At 45.6% G+C, this 20151-nt stretch overlaps 1 protein-coding gene across 1 annotated transcript in view; it reads left to right on the top strand.

Moving 5' to 3' along the window:
* The window catches only part of BRINP1 (BMP/retinoic acid inducible neural specific 1), an 89429-nt gene that overhangs the window by 25978 nt on the left and 43300 nt on the right, over positions 1–20151 (top strand). Inside the window, exon 2 of the mRNA XM_076355370.1 lies at positions 2120–2387. Within this exon, the coding sequence (XP_076211485.1) occupies positions 2170–2387 (218 nt within the window). The 5' untranslated portion in view covers positions 2120–2169. The remainder of the gene's footprint in view (positions 1–2119; positions 2388–20151) is intronic.

Below are 20151 nucleotides of genomic sequence, written 5' to 3'. Positions count from 1 at the left end.
AATACAACAGCTAACTGTCATTTTTAACCAGACTTACACAACTCTGTTTTGTCAAGTGCTGCTGAGCTCACTGCAGCTCCACAAGCACATGCTGTGCACACGTGCAGACTCCCACACACTCCAGCGTGCACACACACTTGGCACTTGTGCTCCCCGTCGCACTCCAGGGTTCAATCCGCCCGCGCAGAAGCCATGCACACTTGCTGCCACGGGCTGCAGCTTTGTCATGCTTCCGGTGAAGGCTCCTGGAGCTGAGGAGATGGCCACACTGGCCACAAATGCTGATGCCCTCTGGTCTATGCTATGCTGCTCACACCAGCCAAGGTCTCACGTTCACACACAGTGCTGCCAATGTGCATGGCACCCCTAGCACACCTCGGCTTGGCCTCTCCTACACTCTTAGCAAAACCTTTACTCTCTGGGAATTACGGACTTTCACAGTACTTATGGTGGACTCAAACTCAAAACCAGAAGGGTTTCTGGAGATGTACAAATAAGCCTGACACTAAATCTCACAGTAGCAGACCTCTGCATAGTCTAATTTCTCCTCCTTTAAAGAGTAGCTACAGTCTCTCTGCTCTATGTTCTGCAGACGTAGGTGGGTATTGCCTGTCCTGAGGACAACTTTTGGCCAGGTTTGTGCTCCCAGAGCGGGGGATGCAGCCTCAAGTTTCCTCTGCCTACCTGGGCATGCCCTCCGTTTTGGCACATCCCCCCCAAAACTCAGCAAGGCAGCCAGATGGACAGGAGGTGGGCAGGAGGAGGAACACGTCCTGCGTATGGAGAGGATTTTTTCAGAGCAGCATCAGCAACTCCCAGCGATGAGGAGCACAACCGTTGCACGCTGGGCTGCTGTTGCAGCCACGTTGTGCTTAGGAAGCAGAAGGGGAGGGGTTCCATGCCAGGCGCAGGGTGCCAGCTAAGCAAGCCGCTCACCTTCCACCAACGGAGCACATGGCTTCGTTCGGAGAGAGGCATCGCGCCAACAGCATGACTGCGGAGGCGGATGATCTAATGGCTGAAACACTGGAAATGGGAGTCAGGAGGCGAGGGCTCTCTTCCAGCTGTATCTGTGGCTTGCTGTGTAACCTTTGGCAAGGCATTTCACCTCTCTGTTTCCCTTCCCACTCATCATATGTCTTGCCTGTTTAGCCGTTAAACACATTGGGGAGAGGACCTGGCTCATAGCAGGGCTGTCCACAGCCATCGTTTGATGAGGGGGTGCGGCAGGACAGCCACTCTCACATCATGTGAGCAACAGCATGCCCTGCACCAGGTGGTGTGAAGCATCCCCTTAAGCTCCCTAGTAAATCTGTGACACTGAATATGCATGTTCAGTATGTCGCCCTGCAGAGCCTTGATCTTGGAAAGAGCCTTGAGGTCCTACTGTAATCAAAATAGCAACAGAACCTCACCCCCTCCACCAGACACACACCTCCCAAACACCCAGGCAGGAAAGCAGGTTGAGGTGATTTTTATCTTTCAAAGTTTGGCAGGATTTCAGAGTCGTGTGTGTGTGTCCGTGTGTCCGTGTGTCTGCATGTGCTCATCACTGACGCCTGGATAATTATTTTGTTTTATTTCTTTTTTGGCAACACTTTAAAGTAAGAGCTGGGTCTTTATAGATTGCTCAGGTTGCATGGAGTATGGATTACAGATCATCAGGGAGACATGAAAGCAGAAGACACATTTCTCTGGCACAGCATTAAAGGGACAATAATGGGGTAATTGTAGCCTAGGGTGTGGCCACCTTCTGCGCCCAGCCTTCACTCACCTTTGTGGCACTGTGGAGAGCTTCATGAGGAAAATGGTGGAAAAGCTGGGGTGAGATGTCTCAGGTCAGGACCTGGTTATTTCAAAGGTGATATATGCTCAGAACATTAAAGGCACCACTTAGGTACATGAATAAAACACTGCCAAATACTCTAAGCTGTAACACAGGCAGACTGAAGTCTTTTAAAACTTGATTTTCCATGTATATTTTCACCCTGAGAGACAGTTGTCAAAGGATCAAAACAATTCCCATTTTAAAACTTTATCTTTCTCTCCCTCCTCTCTCTTTTCTCCTCCATTTCTCTCTCTCTCTTTCCTTCTTCCTCTTCCCTCTCTTTTTCAACAGGACTCCACAGAATGGAGCAAGAATGAGAGGAAAAAGGCAGACAGAAAAGCATGAACTGGAGGCTTGTTGAGTTCCTCTACCTCCTGTTTATATGGGACCATATACTAGTACAGCCCTCCCACCAGGACCCAGCTGCTACCAACCAACATGTCTCCAAGGAATTTGATTGGCTTATTTCAGACAGGGGGCCTTTCCACCACTCGCGGAGCTACTTATCCTTTGTGGAAAGACATCGTCAAGGATTTACAACCAGATATAAAATATACAGGTATGTTGGTTTCCTACAGCACCTGTAGCTTGCATAAGTTGTTAGGTGCTGGGAACTCAGGCAGTTCCCATGGGCTCAAGGCTTGTAGTCAATGGGGTGATGCATCATTGTTCCCGTTCCACCTGGAAACGCTTCTTTGGTTCTTCATGGTCCTCAGCTGGCAATGCAAATTGCTACAGACTCAGATGTAATGCTCTGATAGTGAGATGAAGGCACTGAGGTACCATGGCAATGTGCACAACTTAGATCGAGATAAAAAGGGACCAAGGGTCTGGGTGTACTTCATTTGCAGCGACAGATAAGTTCATAAGCAGGTTCACAAGCATGTTTTTCAACTCAATGTACCTATGAGCAGACCAAGCCTCTGTATCAAAGTCAGACATGTGAACTGCCAATAGCTTAACGTTCACATGGGCAAGAACAGACATAAAGATGTCAAGACACACATCGGTATGGCAGTTCTCACACTGCTATACATAAGCCTTAGCTGTGTACTGCCTTCCACAGATTATCTCCATGTCTGAGTCGGACTTGGCCCCAGAACTGTGATCTTGGTGTAAAAGTCTTCCAAGTAAAAAACTACAGAGAATAGGCAGCATTTGGATTTTCCTTTACCTTCTAGGTTTCGAAGCCTTTGTTGTTGCCTGTTTCAAGCTCTTCTTGCCAGCTGTGATATCCAGAAACACACTTTTCTTTTTTCATTTTAACGTGAAAAGCTGGGGTGCTCATATGAGCCTCCTGTTAAAGCAGCAAGCACTTCAGAGTGAAGGGGAATAAGCCAGCAAGTGTCATGAGATTTGCGCTAAAACCCAAAGAGACTGAAAAACTCTCATAGCCATGTGTGCATTTACATAATTATATAGTCCTGTTGTATTTCAGAAAGACTCTTGTGAACACAACCATGTAAACTAGTAGGTAGGAAAGTACTAGTGAATAGCCTACTGGCAACATGCACGCAGATAACATACACGATGACTGGGGGATGGGGGGAGCAGAGAAACCGCATGTGTGCAGGCAGTGTTCGCCCATGAGCAGAGAGCCAAAAGCACTTGCAGAGTAACAGCGACGTGTGAGACATCATCTATCTATGTGTGGGGAAGAAAAATGAGTTGTGTCTGTCCCATGGCCTCCAGGGAGTGCAGCATCCCCTCCCTTCGCACCAGCCCTCAGAGCAAGGGCAGGTTAGCATGGGTTGTAGATATTGTCCTGGCTTGTCCTCTTCATTCAAAACAGCTCAGGGGGGAAGACAACCCCAAAAACTAGAAATTATGCTGCCACGCTTCCACTAAGGATGTCTCGCCATCTTTGCTTGCACAGAGGAGCAGAGAAAACATGTCTTTTTCAAAAAGACTTTCTTCCTGGTTGCAGATTTCCCCAGCTCTCTGTCTGCCCTGCCTGACAACATACACTCTGATCGAGACTGCAAATCTCTGCCTCACTCAATGCCCCTGGCAGTGGCTCTGCCCTTTGCTAAAGAGCTATTCAGCCCTGAATGCTACTGCAGCAGTCTACAGGGGCTGTAGTGGGAGAGAAATGCATGCAATGTATGTATTCAGACACATCTAAGAACTGTCACTGTAGGTCAGGCCAGAGATCCATCAAGCCTGGGATCCTGTCTCTAAGAATCATGGAGAAACAGGTCTGGAAGGACCTTGAGAGGTCATTTAATCCATGCCTCTTCCCCAAGGCAGACTCAGACATACCTGTGTCACAGCTGACAGAGGTTTGTGGGCAACCTCTCCTGCAAGGTTTCCCGTGATGGGGAATTCACACCCAGAGCAGGCAGCCTGCACCACGGCTTTGCTGTCCCAACCTTTATAAAGGAGCTAAAACCTTCCTTGTATGGGAAGCCTGCAATTTCTTGTTTTATCTGTGTCGTGGTTTAATCTCAGTCGGCAACTAAGCACCACGCAGCCACTCGCTCACTCCCCCCCATCCCGTGGGATGGGGGAGAGAATTGGAAGAGCACAAGTTAGAAAAAACTCGTGGGTTGAGATAAAAAACAGTTTAATAATTGAAATAAAATGATAATAATAATAATATGATAATAATAATAATACACAAAGCAAGTGATGCACAGTACAATTGCTCACCACCCGCCAACCGATGCCCAGCCAGTCCCCGAGCAGCGGCCCCTCCGGCCAGCTTTCCCCAGTTTATGTACTGAGCATGACGTCCCATGGTATGGAATGTCCCTTTGGCCAGTTTGGCTGTGCCCCCTCCCAGCTTCTTGTGCACCTCCAGCCTTCTCAGTCGATAGAACATGGGAAGCTGAAAAGTCCTTGGCTAGTGTAAGCATTACCTAGCAACAACTAAAACATCGGTGCGTTATCAACTTTGTTCTCATCCTAAATCCAAAACACTGTACCAGCTACTAGAAAGGAAATTAACTCTATCCCTACCGAAACAGGACAATATGCTAAGGGGTGAGGAACAAATTCCCCTTTGGTTTGTAGGAGACTGCTAAGAATTTGAAGGCTTTTCTTGGTTGAGGATTAATTCTATACACAAGAAGTGGAAAGGGATCTGTTTATCTCCATGGATATTTGATGGATATTGCCAAAGCACTTATGAAAGACACTTCTAGCATGGGGAGAACAATGTCCTCCTTCCAACATGGGCAGAAATGGGCAGCAGCATTCTGCATGCACAAGAGGCTCATGGGTGTGTGTGGGTGTCTGAGAAGGGTCTTGCAGCTGGTCACAATGCTGGAGAAGTCATTATTCAGAAAAGAAACTGGAGGTGAGACAGATTCCAGTAGAAATAGGTAGAGAGTTCAGAGAGACGTGGGAAGACTGCAAGGGGACGTAGGGATGCATCTCATGGACAAATACCATGCACTAAGCTGAAGGAGGGAGCTGAGGGCTTGCAGAAATCCAGCCGTGCGTGTCATGGTTTGAGTTGCTGGGAGTTGAGTGCTTCGGAAACATGCTCTCTGGGACTAACTTCTGCTCCAGCTGCGGTCAGCTGAGGAGGAGGGGAAAAACTCATGTGCTTCAGCAGAGCAGATGGAGCCATTAGGAAGGAGGCTGGCTAGACGTTGGAGGGTTGTTTATTTTTAATATCTGGCCCTGTTGGCAGAACTGGTCACTTAAAAATTGGACCCATGCATTTTTTAAGGAGTGTAAAAATCAGTCTAGCTATAGTGAATTAGTGGAGCCACAGCCAATTCTAGCAGCTAAGAGGCGGACTCTGAACACACACACCCTCCAGAACATATCATTTTACTGAAACCCACAGGGGTAAAATCTCATTTTGTGGGGTCCTTAAATTGACTTTGAGAATCTGTGAAACTGTTGGGATTTTGTCGACTGTTTAATTCCAACATTGAAGCCTCTTTCCTCCCAGATGATGTCTCTCAATTGCTCTTTGTACTAGACTAGCCCAAGGGAGGCACATATTCTACATTAAGGATATCACTCCTTTCCTTAGAAAAGCAGCTGAGTTGGAGCATGGGAATTTTCTGTGTAGTCTTCTCTTTCAATGTTCCTTTTCTCCCACACTTTTTTCGGTTGGCTGGTTTGTTCTTTGTCCCTCAGTCAGACAGTTCCTTGGGGCACTTGTGATTTTGTTGAATGAGGTTTGACCTGACCACTGCTCTTCTCCTAAGGCCAATGGCAGCAGACCTCAAACCAGCCACAGCAACCAAGGATTTGGAGTAGAATGTGAAATCAGGCGAGAGGACCTCACCCGTCCTTAATTGAAACGCTGTTGCCCGTTTAGTGGTGATTTCCCCAGCGTCTTGCTGTGTGGGAGCATGGACACAGCGAATTAGAACCATTTACATTGAAAACCCACAGAGATAAAGCCACTGTCAGTGCTACACAGCAGCGTAAGGCAAAAAGCATTTTCTCATTTTTACAGGTGGTGTTAAAAAGGAAGCAGCACCAAACTAAAACATGCAACACTCCTCCTTCCATCACAGCTGAAGTCCAGAAGTCCGTCAGCAGCAAGCACAGAGCCTGTTTTAGTGAGCAAGGCTGTTTTATACACTGCGTAAACACAGTTGCTGTAGAATAGCATAGCTGCCTATACCTCTTCGTAGGATGCCTGAATCCCAATCTGCCATCCTAGCACAGAAAGGCAGTTCGCTGTTACAGTCTCCAAAGGCTCATTCCCTTCTTCTGTGTATTGCATTTTAGCAGATTTTAGGCCTCTCTCTCGCAAAACTTGAGCCACTGATTTTCCTGGTACCCTCAGTCAAGGTTTGCACCTTGCACGCGGTAGTAGGAAGGCAAGCAAAGGGAGAGATGTTTTATATTAAATCATGGACAGTAGGGGTAGATACAATTGCATTAAGGGAGCACATTAATCAGCATCTATTCATACTAATAAGGCTGGTTTAGGGGGGCCTCTGGCAGGAAAATGCTGCTTTGATCATTATCTGTGCACTCTGATGCTAATGCAGATAGGATGGCAGATGCTGAGAGTGGTTTGTGGGATGTCTGAATATTCATTATCACTATCCTTGTTGTTGTTCCTAGTCATGAGAGCCTTGGGTACTAGGTACTGCATGAAGGCTGGAAAACAGATGAAGCTCAGCTTGGCTGTGGGACTAGGGCACTGCTCAGACCCGAAAACATTCCCGTTACCACAAGACAGTAGTTAACAGCCTCAGTCCACTTCTTTGAAGTATATTGTTGTGTTGTCCTCTTTTCTTCTCCTAGAGACTGATTATTTAGCTGTAAGGCAAAGCAAAAGAAACAGTAGACTGAGCACTTGAATACACTATGCAAATAGCCAGGCAGAAGCACTGAAACAGAGGCATTTCACTAATGATGCTGCTCAGTTTAAGCAAGTTCTAGAAAAAAGAGTCTTTTCTAGAAAAAATGAGGCTTTGTTGTTCAGTGCCAGAGGTGAGACACGGGAGGCAAAGAGGGAAGCGGTGAGACGGTCTCATCCAGCCGGGTAGACAGGCTGCCACTGCTGGTTTTCCTACAGCAAAGCAGGGACAGGACATACCTCCTTGGAAAGAGGGACTCACAGTTAGACTGGCAGAGAGGTAATGCAGGCAGTATCTATATTTTTGCCCCAGGCTCATGGTGTGCCTGTGGGTAAGCCTACTTCTCTGTGCCTCAGTTCCCTCCCCACCCCCCCCGAGAATGGGAGATGACAGCATTTGTCTGCTCTGCATTGCTGGGCAGACTTAATTAAATGCTGCAAGATGTTTGGACATAAGGGACGACAGCAATATAAAGTGGATGATCACATGGAGCTGGAAGGGGAATGTGCATGTGCAAGAAGAAATGTGGATTTTCCACATGTGGGGGTTTAATTCCATTTTCCGAAATGACAGTGAGGACAGGGAAATCTGGCTTTCTATGTAAGAGAGCAGGGAAACCCTGGGGTATAAAAGGGAGATCTGCTCACCTTGCAACTTCTCCTGCAGCAGGACCATTTAGAGGCTGCCTAATTTCATGAAGCCTGCAAATACAGAATATTTCTGAGACATCTGCCAAGTCTGGTTAAAATGCACCAACAGATTCAAAACTTAGTGGGGGATGTGACAACAAACCGGCCAGTCCTGTCCCATCCCTCCGCCTGCAGAGTGACGGGACAAAACTGATTGCTTACGTGCACTCGTTACAGTAAGGTCCCTGAATATATAAAAAGGAAATACAGCTCCTGGGACGGGAAAGGTTGTGAGTAACTGGCTGCACAAGCTAGCTATAAACTGGTTGGGATGGTGCCTGCGGGAAGAAAGCTGATTCCCCCCCCCCCCAAAAAAAAAAATTGTTTCATCGGGAAGGTGGTGCCAATCTGGGACAGGTCAACGCAGAGGTCAGGAGTACCTCCATCCTTGGTGGTTTTCAAGGCTTGACTGAACAAAGCCACAGCTGATGTGCTCAAGAGCTGGTGATAGTCCTGCTTCAAGTAGGAGGTTGGATTAGGGACTCCCAGGGTCCCATCTAATGAACATTTCTGTGATTTCCCTGTTTCTCCTGTTCAGAGTGGACACTAAACTGGGTGCTCATAAAGGGATTTGCACTAGTGAATGCATTTGGCCACACCAGAGATTTTTATTTAGTCCTAGAAAACCCACAAATTTCAGCAGCTACTTGCTCTCTAAATGTGTCATTCCCTCGACAAAGACGAAGAGAATTATCATGAAACGAGGATCTTTGCTGTGCACGTAGTACGGGCTACAATTGACTTAGAAATGTATATGCTGTTCTGCTGCTTACATTTTCCCTTAGAGGAAAAAAAAATAGAAAAAGGAGAAAAAAAACCTTGGTCTCACAAAACTTTCAAAGTTCTATGGCACCACAAATTAAAAATGATGAGCCAGATTCTCTGTGACATAAATATGTGAAGCTGTTGACTTCAAGGAATGTTCACCGATTTATTGGCTGGAGAATCTGTTGTAACATATCCAGCATTGCCCGCTGCCCCAGGACCTGCATACACAGCACCACGGTTTATAAGGCTGCTTGCCCTGTCTGTCTGTCTGGGACCATTATGGGCTTTTACTATTTCTAAGTGAAAGCAGAATGCAACTCCTGCATTCAGGCACTGGACTTGGACAACCTGGCTAGGGAATGTGAAGTTTTTATGATTGTTTTTAGCAGCTTCTATTATGGAAGTTTTGCCTTTCCTCACCAGACGTTCCAGGCAGGTTTCATGCAAATCTGTGATTTCCACAATTGAAGAACTGATCTGGCAGAAAAGTAATCTTGCAAGAAAAAAAGAAAACAAAAAAAAAAAGCTTCAACAAGATCACTTTTCTGGTCTCATTCATTGCGTGGTCAGATGATAGTAAAGGACAGACAGGACTGTGTGGATGGAGGCAGGAATGAGACTAAGGGGACTGGTGAGACTCCTGTTTTCAGCAGCAATTTGGATTAAAGTTGTATTAAAGTGGCTGTGAAAATGCATGCTAAGTTTTTGCAGAGACAAGATCTATTAGAGCTGCTTCCACCATTTTTTCAGTCCATTCTTCTTCTCCCATCTCTCCACTCCTCATTGACTCCTTTTGCTGTCTCTCTATTGCATTGAATTTAATCTACTGGTCACTAGAGCTGTACAAATAATTGATTTTGTGGTTCACTGGTTGTACGGAACAAAAGTAACATTAAAAATGGGTTGATCTGAAATGGACGTTTGTTCAACTTTTCAGGAAAATGAAAAAATCAAAACATTTCATTTTAGGCTCAGTGAAAGATTTAAGCTTTGCTGTTTGTTTTAATTTTATTAATCCAGTGAAATACATTTTTTTTTTTCAATTTTTAAGGCATAAAAGTTCATCTCAAAACACAAAGTCAACCAATGCCACTTAAAAAATGTCAAAAGGGGAACGTCTTGATTTTGAGTGTATTTTGTTTAGCTGTTTGCTCTTCAACTTGCTCATTCAATTTGTGTTGAACTTGCAAGCAGTTTTTATGTCCTTGGGAAGGAGGAAAAAACCAAAAAAACCTGGCTGTCCTTATTGTTCACTCTGAGACTCTGAAATCTTAAAATTCCCCAGGGTTCAGGTTTGACTTCCCCTGGGCTCAGCTTTTAGCATCTTAGGATAAAGAAAAAAAAAAAAAAAAAATTCCCCAGCACCACTGGGCAAGGGAGGCACAGCCAAGACGAGCAGTAGGATTGCAGCTTTCCTGGGGGAAGGCTCATGCTTGTTCAAAACTAAGGTGGATGCTGAGACCTGGGTGCTACTGACTGAGACAAACTGTAAAACACGGGTGCAGTCATAGTTCCTCTCTTACACACATACCCTGGCAAGTTTTCAGTCCTGTTCCAGTTGTTTGGATGCCTGAAGCATCCAAAAAAGCACCATGAAGGTTCTTCTCAAACAGGATTAAGGTGATGCTTTGCACTGGTACAAGTTGATAGGCAGTGTTAGGCTTTTTAATCTTTGCTTTGGCTTTTTTAGTCATGCTGAAGTTCTGCTGACAAGGTTTTCCTATTAGGATTTTATGCTATCTGTTTAAAGGGGACATCAACTTTTATGTCTTCCAGTCAGAGGCAAGGCTTTTTTAGGAGAGGCAACGCAGCAATTGAAGGACAGAGGGAGCTGAGATGAAAGGAGGCTCTTGCCTCTGTGTGGAATGAGCAATGGAAATCCGTACAGCATTGCATGGCAAAAAATACAAAATCTCCATAGTTTACATTATGCATGTAAACGAGTGATGTATATTGGTTTGTAATCAGTAAATGCCTTGTAAATAAATGTGTGTAAACCAAAAATTTAAATCTATTTCCATAGTGCATGCAAACAATGAAGCCTTCTAGTGTTCTCTTCAATGTAAATGTTAATCTAAAAATGACATTACTACAAGTTTATGCAACTTTACGAGAGAGCCACAATTTACATTCCTGTCTCACCAGATCTAACACAGCAGCTTGGCAAACACGAGCCATTCAGTGATGGGCGTAAACCAACCAATTCCATCACGTAGCCTCTCCTTTAGCCACAACCTTCATTCTTCATGCAGTTCAGGGATCAGTGTTGTTACATTCCCTGCATAATGCGTCTCCCTGTGTTTGGGAAGTTTTTAATAGATTTGCATAAGCAGAATAAAGGCAGGAGTGGGGGATGGCAGGGAGTGTCTTGGGCTGAGCTTAGTCCTGGGGTGTTGGGCTGAGCGGACAAGGAGCTTGGCTCTCTTCGGGGCTGGAGGAGCAGCTGCTCTGGCTGCATTTGGATTCAGATGACGAGGGCTTGAGAACATCACTGGCAGCTGCAGGACTTGACAGAAGGACACACCTCTCCTTCCCTTTGATATTCTTGAGAACAGAGGGCAAATGGAAGGATAAATGGCACCAGCCTTTGATATGCTCAGAGCTGCTAGGATATGGGAACAGAACATCTGGTCAAGCTTTGGGGAAGGGCAGACGTGGCCTCTTCTCAACGTGGCAGTGCACGCCCAGGCCACAGGGAATGGTGCAGAAGCAACGCAGTTGATAAGTTCATATTCTGATAGGGTGCTTGTGGTTAGGACACGCCAGTTCCTCTGGAGAAAAGCATGCACGTGAGCTGTATGCCTAGAAAGGCATATCACTAACTGGTTGCTCTGCCTGCTGACCCGGGTAAGCTCTTAGCTGGATCGGCTGAGCGTTAGCACAGTTCTGCAGAGTTGCATGCTCAAGCACAAAAATTCCCTTTCTGAATCCAGAATGAAATATTTTAACCATGCTCCAAATGAATCTCAGAAGCAGCACAGACAAATATTTTTAGTCGCTGAACCTTTCCAAAGAGATCTGCATCCTGCTGGGCTAGGAGGGAGCTGTCTACATAGTCCCCTCTGAGACCTTTCTTGGTGGCAGGATCTTTTCCCCTCTGCATGAAAAGTAGAGGGCTTTGCCCAGCAGGCCTCCCAGGGCTGCTCCCCAGCATGCTGCGACAGCAATGAATCTGCACGTTCATCTCAGGTTTCTTCAGACCAGCAGACTATGGTCCAGTGGCTTGGGAGCATATTTTAAAGGCTAACAAGCCACGGAGAAGCCTTCACTTTTTTTTTTTTTTGGTGAGCATATTATTAATTCTGCTTTTAAATCAGGCAGATGCTTATTTCAGCAGAGAAGTTGTTACATTAAAAAAAAAAAAAGTCATCCTGTTAGATGCATGGAATAATTTTGTTCTGGCACCAGTAGCACTGGGAGATGGCATGACTGTACCTATTATAGGGGTTTTTCTATTTCTGGATCCCTCTAATGTTCCCTTGGGTTCCAGAAAGTTTTTTTTTTTTCTTTTCTTTTTTGCTGATTGCCACCCACCAGCCTCTGTAAATGGAACAAGATACGTCCCACTGGGGCAGTCGGAGCCATCCAGGCTGATTTCCCGTGTTAAACTACTAAGCTCAGGTACAGAACCCAAGCACACATCTGAAAAGAAACCCAGGAATCAGCTTTGCCTGCAGCAGGGAAGGAGAAGGGTTTGGGTTGGCCCTTTGTGATAGGATTTCCTCTCCAGGCAGCGTGAAATCAAATATGCCTGTGCGGAGCTAGAGGTTCCTCTGTGTGCTGCAGCACACATGCGGCCGGCGAAGGAGCTGACACAGCACGCAGGTGGCTTGGTGCAGTCTCGGCTTCCCCTGCAGAGAGCCCTGGCAGGTGGTACCTGGTCTGCTCCTGGGGAAGGGGGTGGAGGCAGTATTTAGGCTGCCAGGTGTGTGCACTAGGGATGCTGTTCGCTGGTGACCAAGCCTGGAAGCTGTGTGTCTAGGGTGATCAGACCCAGTTTCACATCCGCAGCACTTTGCAGCCTTCCACCACTGACACAGTGACCACGAAGGATTTACAGGAAGCTGCAGTGAGGATTCCTTCAGCAGGGAGTAATTTTTGCTGGTTAAATACATCCCATCAGGTGAGAAATACCGAGAGGGAGGGGAGGACGAGGATGAGAGGAAACGGCCTCAAGTTGCACCAGGAGAGGTTTAGATTAGACATGAGGAAAAATTTCTTTACTGAAAGAGTGGTTAAACATTGGAAGAGGCTGCCCAGGGAAGTGGTTGAGTCACCATCCCTGGAAGTATTTAAAAGATGTGTAGATGAGGCGCTTAGGGACATGGTTTAGTGGGCATGGTGGTGTTGGGTCGACAGTTGGACTCGACAATCTTAGAGGTCTTTTCCAACCTTAAAGATTCTATGATTCTATGAGGAGAGGGGTAGAGACGGGAGCTGCAGGTCACAGTGGTATTTGCATTCATCGAGCTGTCTGGGCTGGAGGCACTCTGCAGCGCAGGCTGCAGGCAGGTGCTGCCTCCTCCTCCCTCCCTGCCAGACTCCTCGCAGCTGCCTAGCCCTCCAACCACTCTGTTTCAAAAGGACAGAGATCCTCCCCATTGTACCCATATTCTGCGGTGTGGGAAAGCCTCTGACCTGCTCCAGCACCTGCCCTGAAAGGCAAGCCTTGAGGTCTGACACCGGCAGCTGCGAGCAGGGCCAGGCTGGGGCATAGCGGAGGGATGGGATTCTCTAAAGTATCTGCTATGCTTCTAAATCAAAGTCCCGCTGACAACACAGAGCACTAAATGCCTGCCTGGGGCTCTGCTCCTACAGTCATGTGACGACATCAACATTTAAGCTTTAATTAAGAAACGAGTGCAGGGAGGGAGGGAAGAGTCTCTAGCCCTTATGACTGCAAAAGAAAGCTTGGAAACATGACCTGGGTGCAACCAACATCTGCTTTAATGTGCAGGCGGCTCCCAGCAGAGGGGTAAGCAGCCAGGAGAGGAAACCATTACATCAAATTCCCAGTCAGGTCAGGCCTGCTTGTGCTTCTGCTTGCAATGAAAGCACTTGCTTGGAGAAAGAGGAGCTTTCATAAAAGCTGTGCTATGGCAGAATTACACCAGCGTGCCCTCCCTTGCTGTATATGGCTCTCATGCAGCCTTACAGGGCCAAATTTTACACCAACACAGCCTCTGCTTGTGCACAGCCATCATCTAGAGGTGGCAAGACCCAGCTAACTGCCACTGTGTTCCTGCAGGCTGAATTGTGCCAATGGTGCGCAGCACTTTTTAAGCAGCAACATGGAAATTCTTTGCTCTGAGATTATGGCAGGAGGTTTTTTGCCTCCTGGAGTTCCTTAGCCCAAATTGAAGGGACTTCTTTGTTATACCTATATGGCATGCAAGCCTTCAACACCCGCTGGCCCGAAAATCCATGCTGTGCCTTCTCCTGCCATCAGTTTTAGCCAGGGCAGGGAGCAACTAGATGTTTTAGATACCAGTTAAGGAGAAGCCTCTGGATGCTCTCCATCTCCCAGGAATACACCTTTGGCAAGGTTCATTGAAGAAGAACCTTGTTTGATGGCTATGCTCTCAGCCAGCACACTGGGGTCTGGAGGCTCAAATATGCCTGATATTGCAAGAGCCTCTCATTCCCATGAATGAGTGTCATGAAAAGCCAGTGCAAGAGCTGTTCCCCTATAACTTGTAGCTGGGACCTGTCTCTGGGCTCTGATTGACTTAGTGATAGCTCTTGCAATCATCCTGACACTGATCCCCCTGCTGATGTGGCTAGAGATCTTGTCGTTTCTGCAATAAAAGTGCTCCTTTGCAAGCTGCAAACAAAGTTTCCATGGACTGGCAGGTCTGCTGGAGCACAGACTGGGTTTAAGCACTGATTTCGGTAGCTGACCGTCGCAGTGCACTCAGGGGTTTCAGCTTGGATGAGGATGCAAACACTGACCAGTGAGGGACACTGCCTCCCCACAGCTACCTGGAGGTGGAAGAAAGGACGAGGTGAAACCTAGCATTATGTTGGGAGGGCAAAGGTGTTTTCATTATCCGTGTGTCCCTGCCCAACATCATTTTGCTTTCCCCCCCTTTCTTTCATACCTCCCTCTCAGCAAAGGGAAACCTGCCTATTGAGTATTCAGCATTAAATATTTCAGTGTTAGCTTCCAGCTCTTGAGCAAAAACCCAGAAAGAACATTACTTTTTAGTCCCTTCCAAATGTCTGGGGCTCTCCCCGGGGAGTGCAGGCACAGAGCCTGGGTAAGGCTAATAAGAGAGCTTGATACACAGGGAGAGCTGCGTGTTGCATGGTTAAGAGCAAGCAGGAGAGACAGGAATAAGAAAAGAAGGTTGCTAGCTTCACCTCTGGTTAAAGCTAAATGAATAGTCCCCACCAGACTAATATGTTCTCCTTGCATTTTGTCTTCCGTCCCCCTGTTTTCCTCCCCTTAACCCCCATTCATGCACAGACTGTGAAAGTCTCAGATTCCCCCCTCCCACCCATAAAAGACTCCCGATTGTTTCTTGGGAGTATTTGATATTTGCAATCTGTGCCGTACCGATTCAGCAGGCGAGTGTTGCCAAGTCACATGATGAACTGTATCTCAAGACTATTTAGTGTCTTCAAAGCCCACACTTTTGGAGTCCTGTGATTATGTAAGAGTCTCAACTCAATTTTTAAAGTAAGTTTACGGCCCTCATAATTGCAGAGGAAAACTTGATAATACGACTCCTACATACTCAGAAAGCAGAAGGCAAAAAAGAAGAAAAAAAAAACCCCTGAAGTTTATCAGATTTAAAAAGTCTCATGAATTTTAAAACCAATCTCTTAATTCTTTTTTGGAGCCTGACTCATGATTTTCAAACAGTTAGCAATATGGCTGTAGGGATTGTAAGGCTGGTTTGTTATCTTATTAGATAACTTACATAAAATATCCAAACCTGTGGAGACTCAGAGATTGAGTATTGCACTTCAGTACACAGCTGGAGAGAATAGTGTCTTTTCTTCTGTATAGATGCTGAGGATCTCCTCTTAATCCAGGTCTCTAGTCACTACTGTAGCATAAATATTTCCCAAAATTATATTAGTGCTAATCATATGAATGAGAATAGCCATAGTATTGATCTTGATAATACTTAGGTTATTAAATTTAAGTTTGAAGGTAGTTTTGTGGGGCAATTCATAATAGTAAATCTCGTCAGCATGCATAAGCAGGGAAAACAAGCCACAGAGCAATAGCATTGCAAACCCAAAAAGAAATATATTCTAGAGTCTTCCATCCTACCACAAGACTGCACACTGAACAGACACGTGTGAATAAGTTAACGAAGCCAGAACTGACGTTTTGCTAATTGGTTGATAATCTCAGATGAACTTAATTGATCTGAAAGGGGAGAAAAGCCTTCGAATGTTGAAACAACTTGTTCCAATGTTTCTATGAGGTATATGCACTACCCAGGGGCACTTTATTCCTGGAATATTTGCACACACACCAAGACAGGGGTGCTCCTGTGATAAGATGAAGGGAGATTGTCACTGTTACCCTTAAGTAGTGTGCTTGCCTTCAACGTACAGGTTCACTCAGGCTGTCCACATTCAGTTTGAGTCATGCATACTGAAGAGGTAGGGAGGTAGCAGAGCTTATCATGCTTGTAGCTGTTCCAGAGCCTCCCACCTGCCTCTGTGCAGACGTGAGCATTGATGTTTGAGGTGCCCGCAGATATTGGGGTGGCTGAAACATCTTGCATGGCCTATGGGGCATTAAAGGAAATGTGAGAATACTTTCCTGTGAAATGGCACTATAATAGGGGACAGAAGAAGTCCTACCAGCTCTTCTAGCACATAACAAAGGAGGAACCAGGAGTGTGGAAGAGGCTGAATGCTACTATATAATAAGCTTACAGGATAATTGCCAACTGTATTTGGACTTAAGTTTCTTCTGCAGAAGAGTCATAAAAATAAGTTTATTTTTTCAGTCCTGGGGACTGAGATATTTGCATCATGTCTTTTAAAAAAGACAGTGCTTTATCTCCTCACTTGAACATATGAACTCCATTGGTGATTGTCTCCTGTACTATTGTGGGTGAGCATCCGATGGTAAAGATGCATACCTTTATATGCACAGCTGCTGTCTGCTAGCTGGAATAGAAGTAGCTCAGCTCTCTGTCAGAGTCTTGCAAGTGTTTGTACCACCGGGGTGGGATTTTCACTCATAGTGGTGGGGATTGTGCACCGAAAGGGGAGCAGACCTCGGGTAGTTCTACAAGGATGGTGGAAGGCAAATGACAGATGGCAAAGCCTTTGCTTTTTAGGTGTAATAAAATTGTCTCAGTGAGGTAGAAAAGTATTTTCTCCAAAGTAAGGTTTTGTCAAAATGCTTTATTTTGTTAGTAGTATAGTGTTTCAGGGTGATGAATTGGATTCAACATATTTTTGAAGTCCCAGCCTCTCTGGTCACTAGTGACTATGCCGAAAGAGAGAGATCTAAGAAATGAGCTATTTTGACAAAATTTTGTCTAGTGAAAACATTACAAGCTATTCCAGATTCTTCCAGCATGGAACAAAGCCAGATTCTGCAGCCCTGAAAGTAGCTACAAAAAGGAATAATCTCCTGGACAGCTCCAGCCACAACTGAAGTCAGAGCTCTCCCAAATGTGAACGATTTAAGCTTTGTCTGGGGACACAAAACTGAAGCCCTTACCAATTACAAATGAGTTATCATCAGGTGCCACAGGGACAGTGCAAAGGGACTGAGTAGTAAAGGATTAGCCAGTGCACACAGAAATATTGAGCAACTCACTACTACCTCCTATTGTGCTCATGCCAGTGGAAATCCTTCTTAGAACAGCATATTTTATTCAATTTTTAAGAGCTCTCAATTTTTCATTTAGGAAAGGAACTTGGAGCAGCATCCAATCTGTAATCAATCAGTCCTCCTTTGCAGAAAAGCTCTGAGGAAGCGCTCTTGCTCTTTGGTCTTTTATCTTCTCTGTGAACTCACAGAAATTATATTTCTGAATGGGATTAAGAGCGAGGGAGAGGGAGAACTATAGCCAGGGCAATCCTCGAGTAAACCTTATAGACTGCCATCTTGTAGTAACTAGCCCTACCGAAACTATCCCCAACCACAATACTCTTGTCTCCAGTCAGAAGCAGCAGATGATGTTTCAGATAAGCTTGGCCCAGACTTAAAAAAGGTATTTAAGCACTTTGTGTGGGTACTTAACTGCCTAAGTGCCAAATTCCTGTAGACTTTAGTGGGCATTATCAAATCAGGAGCTGTTGAACAGGATCTGTCACAATCTTAAATAAGGCCATCCATAACATAAGCCATGGATTTATTATCCCTGGTAATAAATCACTAGAAATACACAATGATAAAAGGAGGAGTAACAGACACAGCTCATCCAGGGATCTCAAAGCTCTTTGTAGCCATTACTTAGGGTTCCTTATGATAGCTGAGGAAAAGGCTGGGTTTTGTTTGTTTGTTTCGAATGAATAAATTAATCATTAGTAAAATATTATGCAGTTCATCAAATACATTATTCACTAGCTATTTGTCAAAATAACAGCTCAGTCATATATTATCAGAACTAAACATTTATAATGTGTGTATATCCAGACATCAGATGATTTATTCAGGCTTTTGTGGAATGAGTTAGTTATTGACCAGTTTAAATCACCGCTCCCTTGGGATGCAGAGTCGTATTAGGTTGTGAGCTCTTGGTGAACTTGCACCATCTTTTTTGCTGCATTGTTGTTCAGCACCTGGCACCACAAGCTGAGTCCTGTGCCTGGGTTTCTTTTTGACACTACCTCAGTAAAAATAGTTATAATTCTGTTTATCTATAGCCAATGCCAGGTCTGTCTCAGGTAGGAAAATTCAACCACTGATTCAAGATCAAACTATGATCTGAGTTCTCCATGTTCTTGTAGGACCCGTGCCTGAACCCAATACCAAGGTCTTCATCCCTTCTTAGATATCTCAACTGTTTAGTGTCTCTCCACCTCCCAGTTACAGGAAAAGACGGTTTAGGAATCCCAACTCACTGCTCCGTGTGATAGATCACACAATTTTGGTAACGCTGGGAAAGAACAGAGGAGCCCTTCACCAGGTCCCTCCCAGCTCCTTCTCCCGTGCCAGCAAGCTGGCCTCCTTCCAAAAGTGCCTCAGCAGAGCGAAGCTACGTGACTGACACTCACTGACTCCCCTTGTCATTTGTGACCAGCATCCCAGAAGGCTGCAGCTTCTTCCATGCCTTTATTGGTGTCAAACATCACAGCCTCTCCCCTGGGTTTTATTAGGGAAGCTGATGCCAAATCACCCAGCTTCCTCCTACTCGATAAAAAATGTTTATAACCCAGTAAATTCTAACATATCAGCAGCTTGTTATGGAGGGAAAAGGTCACTGGGAGAGAAAGAAAAAAAAAAAAAAGGATGCCCTTCCATCGGAAATTCTGGCTGGGTATATATGAAGGAGTCAGTGCCAGGAAAATATCTTTTGATATGATAAAGTCTCATAATAGAAAATGTTGCTGCAATACAGGCCTCGTTTCTTCAGATAAATATTTAATATAGATCACTAAAGATTAATCGAGTACAGAAAAGAGTCTCTCCTATGGTTGGTGTAACAAAAACATCTTCTCGTTAATTTATTATGGAGCCTGAAATGAGAAAAATCCTATAGAGAGAAATGCAGGGTACGGTTTCCATAGAGAAGCAGCGCACCGCACCAGAATTTATTTAGTGTGTGGGCAGAGGCCTTCCCAGAACCAGCTGCAGCATGGCATTCGCGTGATAAAAAATCCCAATGTAGGAAGAAGCCTCACAGACTCATCGCGTTTTGCTGATCTGACTCCTGCAGATCCCAGGGTTTCCAGAAATGGTGAGACCATAGGACCCATGAGCTCTCGAGAGCGTGCTCCACCCTGGATGAAGACTGTATGATGGCATGTGTAACATCCCAAGCTGCTCCTCCAGGAAAAGGCATTCAGTCCTTTTGGAGTAAGGTGATGCCCTGGGCTCACTGCGAGGAGAGAAGCCCCTAGTCTGTTCCTGAAGGCTGTTTGCTTTAGCCAGAAGTCCCCGTAAGCATCTCCTTGACAGTTTCTCCAAGGTGCTGTGGCCGTTTCACACTGTGCTCCTGACTGTATTGGGCAGCAAAGAGTCCAGGGTGCTGGTGTGAGATTTCCATCTCCCACGATGCTGGGATGTGTTTAGTCAGTCCCATTGTGATGGGTAAGTGACAGGACCCCTTTGCTTTCCACAACATCGTCCCCAGAAACCATGTTCCCAACCATTTTGCAGCATTAAATAGGACAGTTACAGAGAATAAATCATAAATAGCAGCAGAGACAGTATGAGGGAGAAAATAAGAGAGTCACAGGCAAGGGAGGAGAGAAAAAAGATACAATTTCAGCTGAGACTGAAATGGAACAGAGTCGATGAGACGGAGAGATACATGAAGGTTGTTCCAGGTGGCCAGCCCCACTGGCGCGAAGCCTCTTGCACCACCAGCATCCGCAATGTGTGAACGAGGGGGGACCGCTTGCTCTTAGACGAGCAGTGGAAGTGGGCAGGAGA

The sequence above is a fragment of the Aptenodytes patagonicus genome, chromosome 18, assembly GCF_965638725.1.
Source record: "Aptenodytes patagonicus chromosome 18, bAptPat1.pri.cur, whole genome shotgun sequence".
Classification (NCBI taxonomy): domain Eukaryota; kingdom Metazoa; phylum Chordata; class Aves; order Sphenisciformes; family Spheniscidae; genus Aptenodytes; species Aptenodytes patagonicus.
This window is presented reverse-complemented; position numbering and strand designations above follow the sequence as displayed.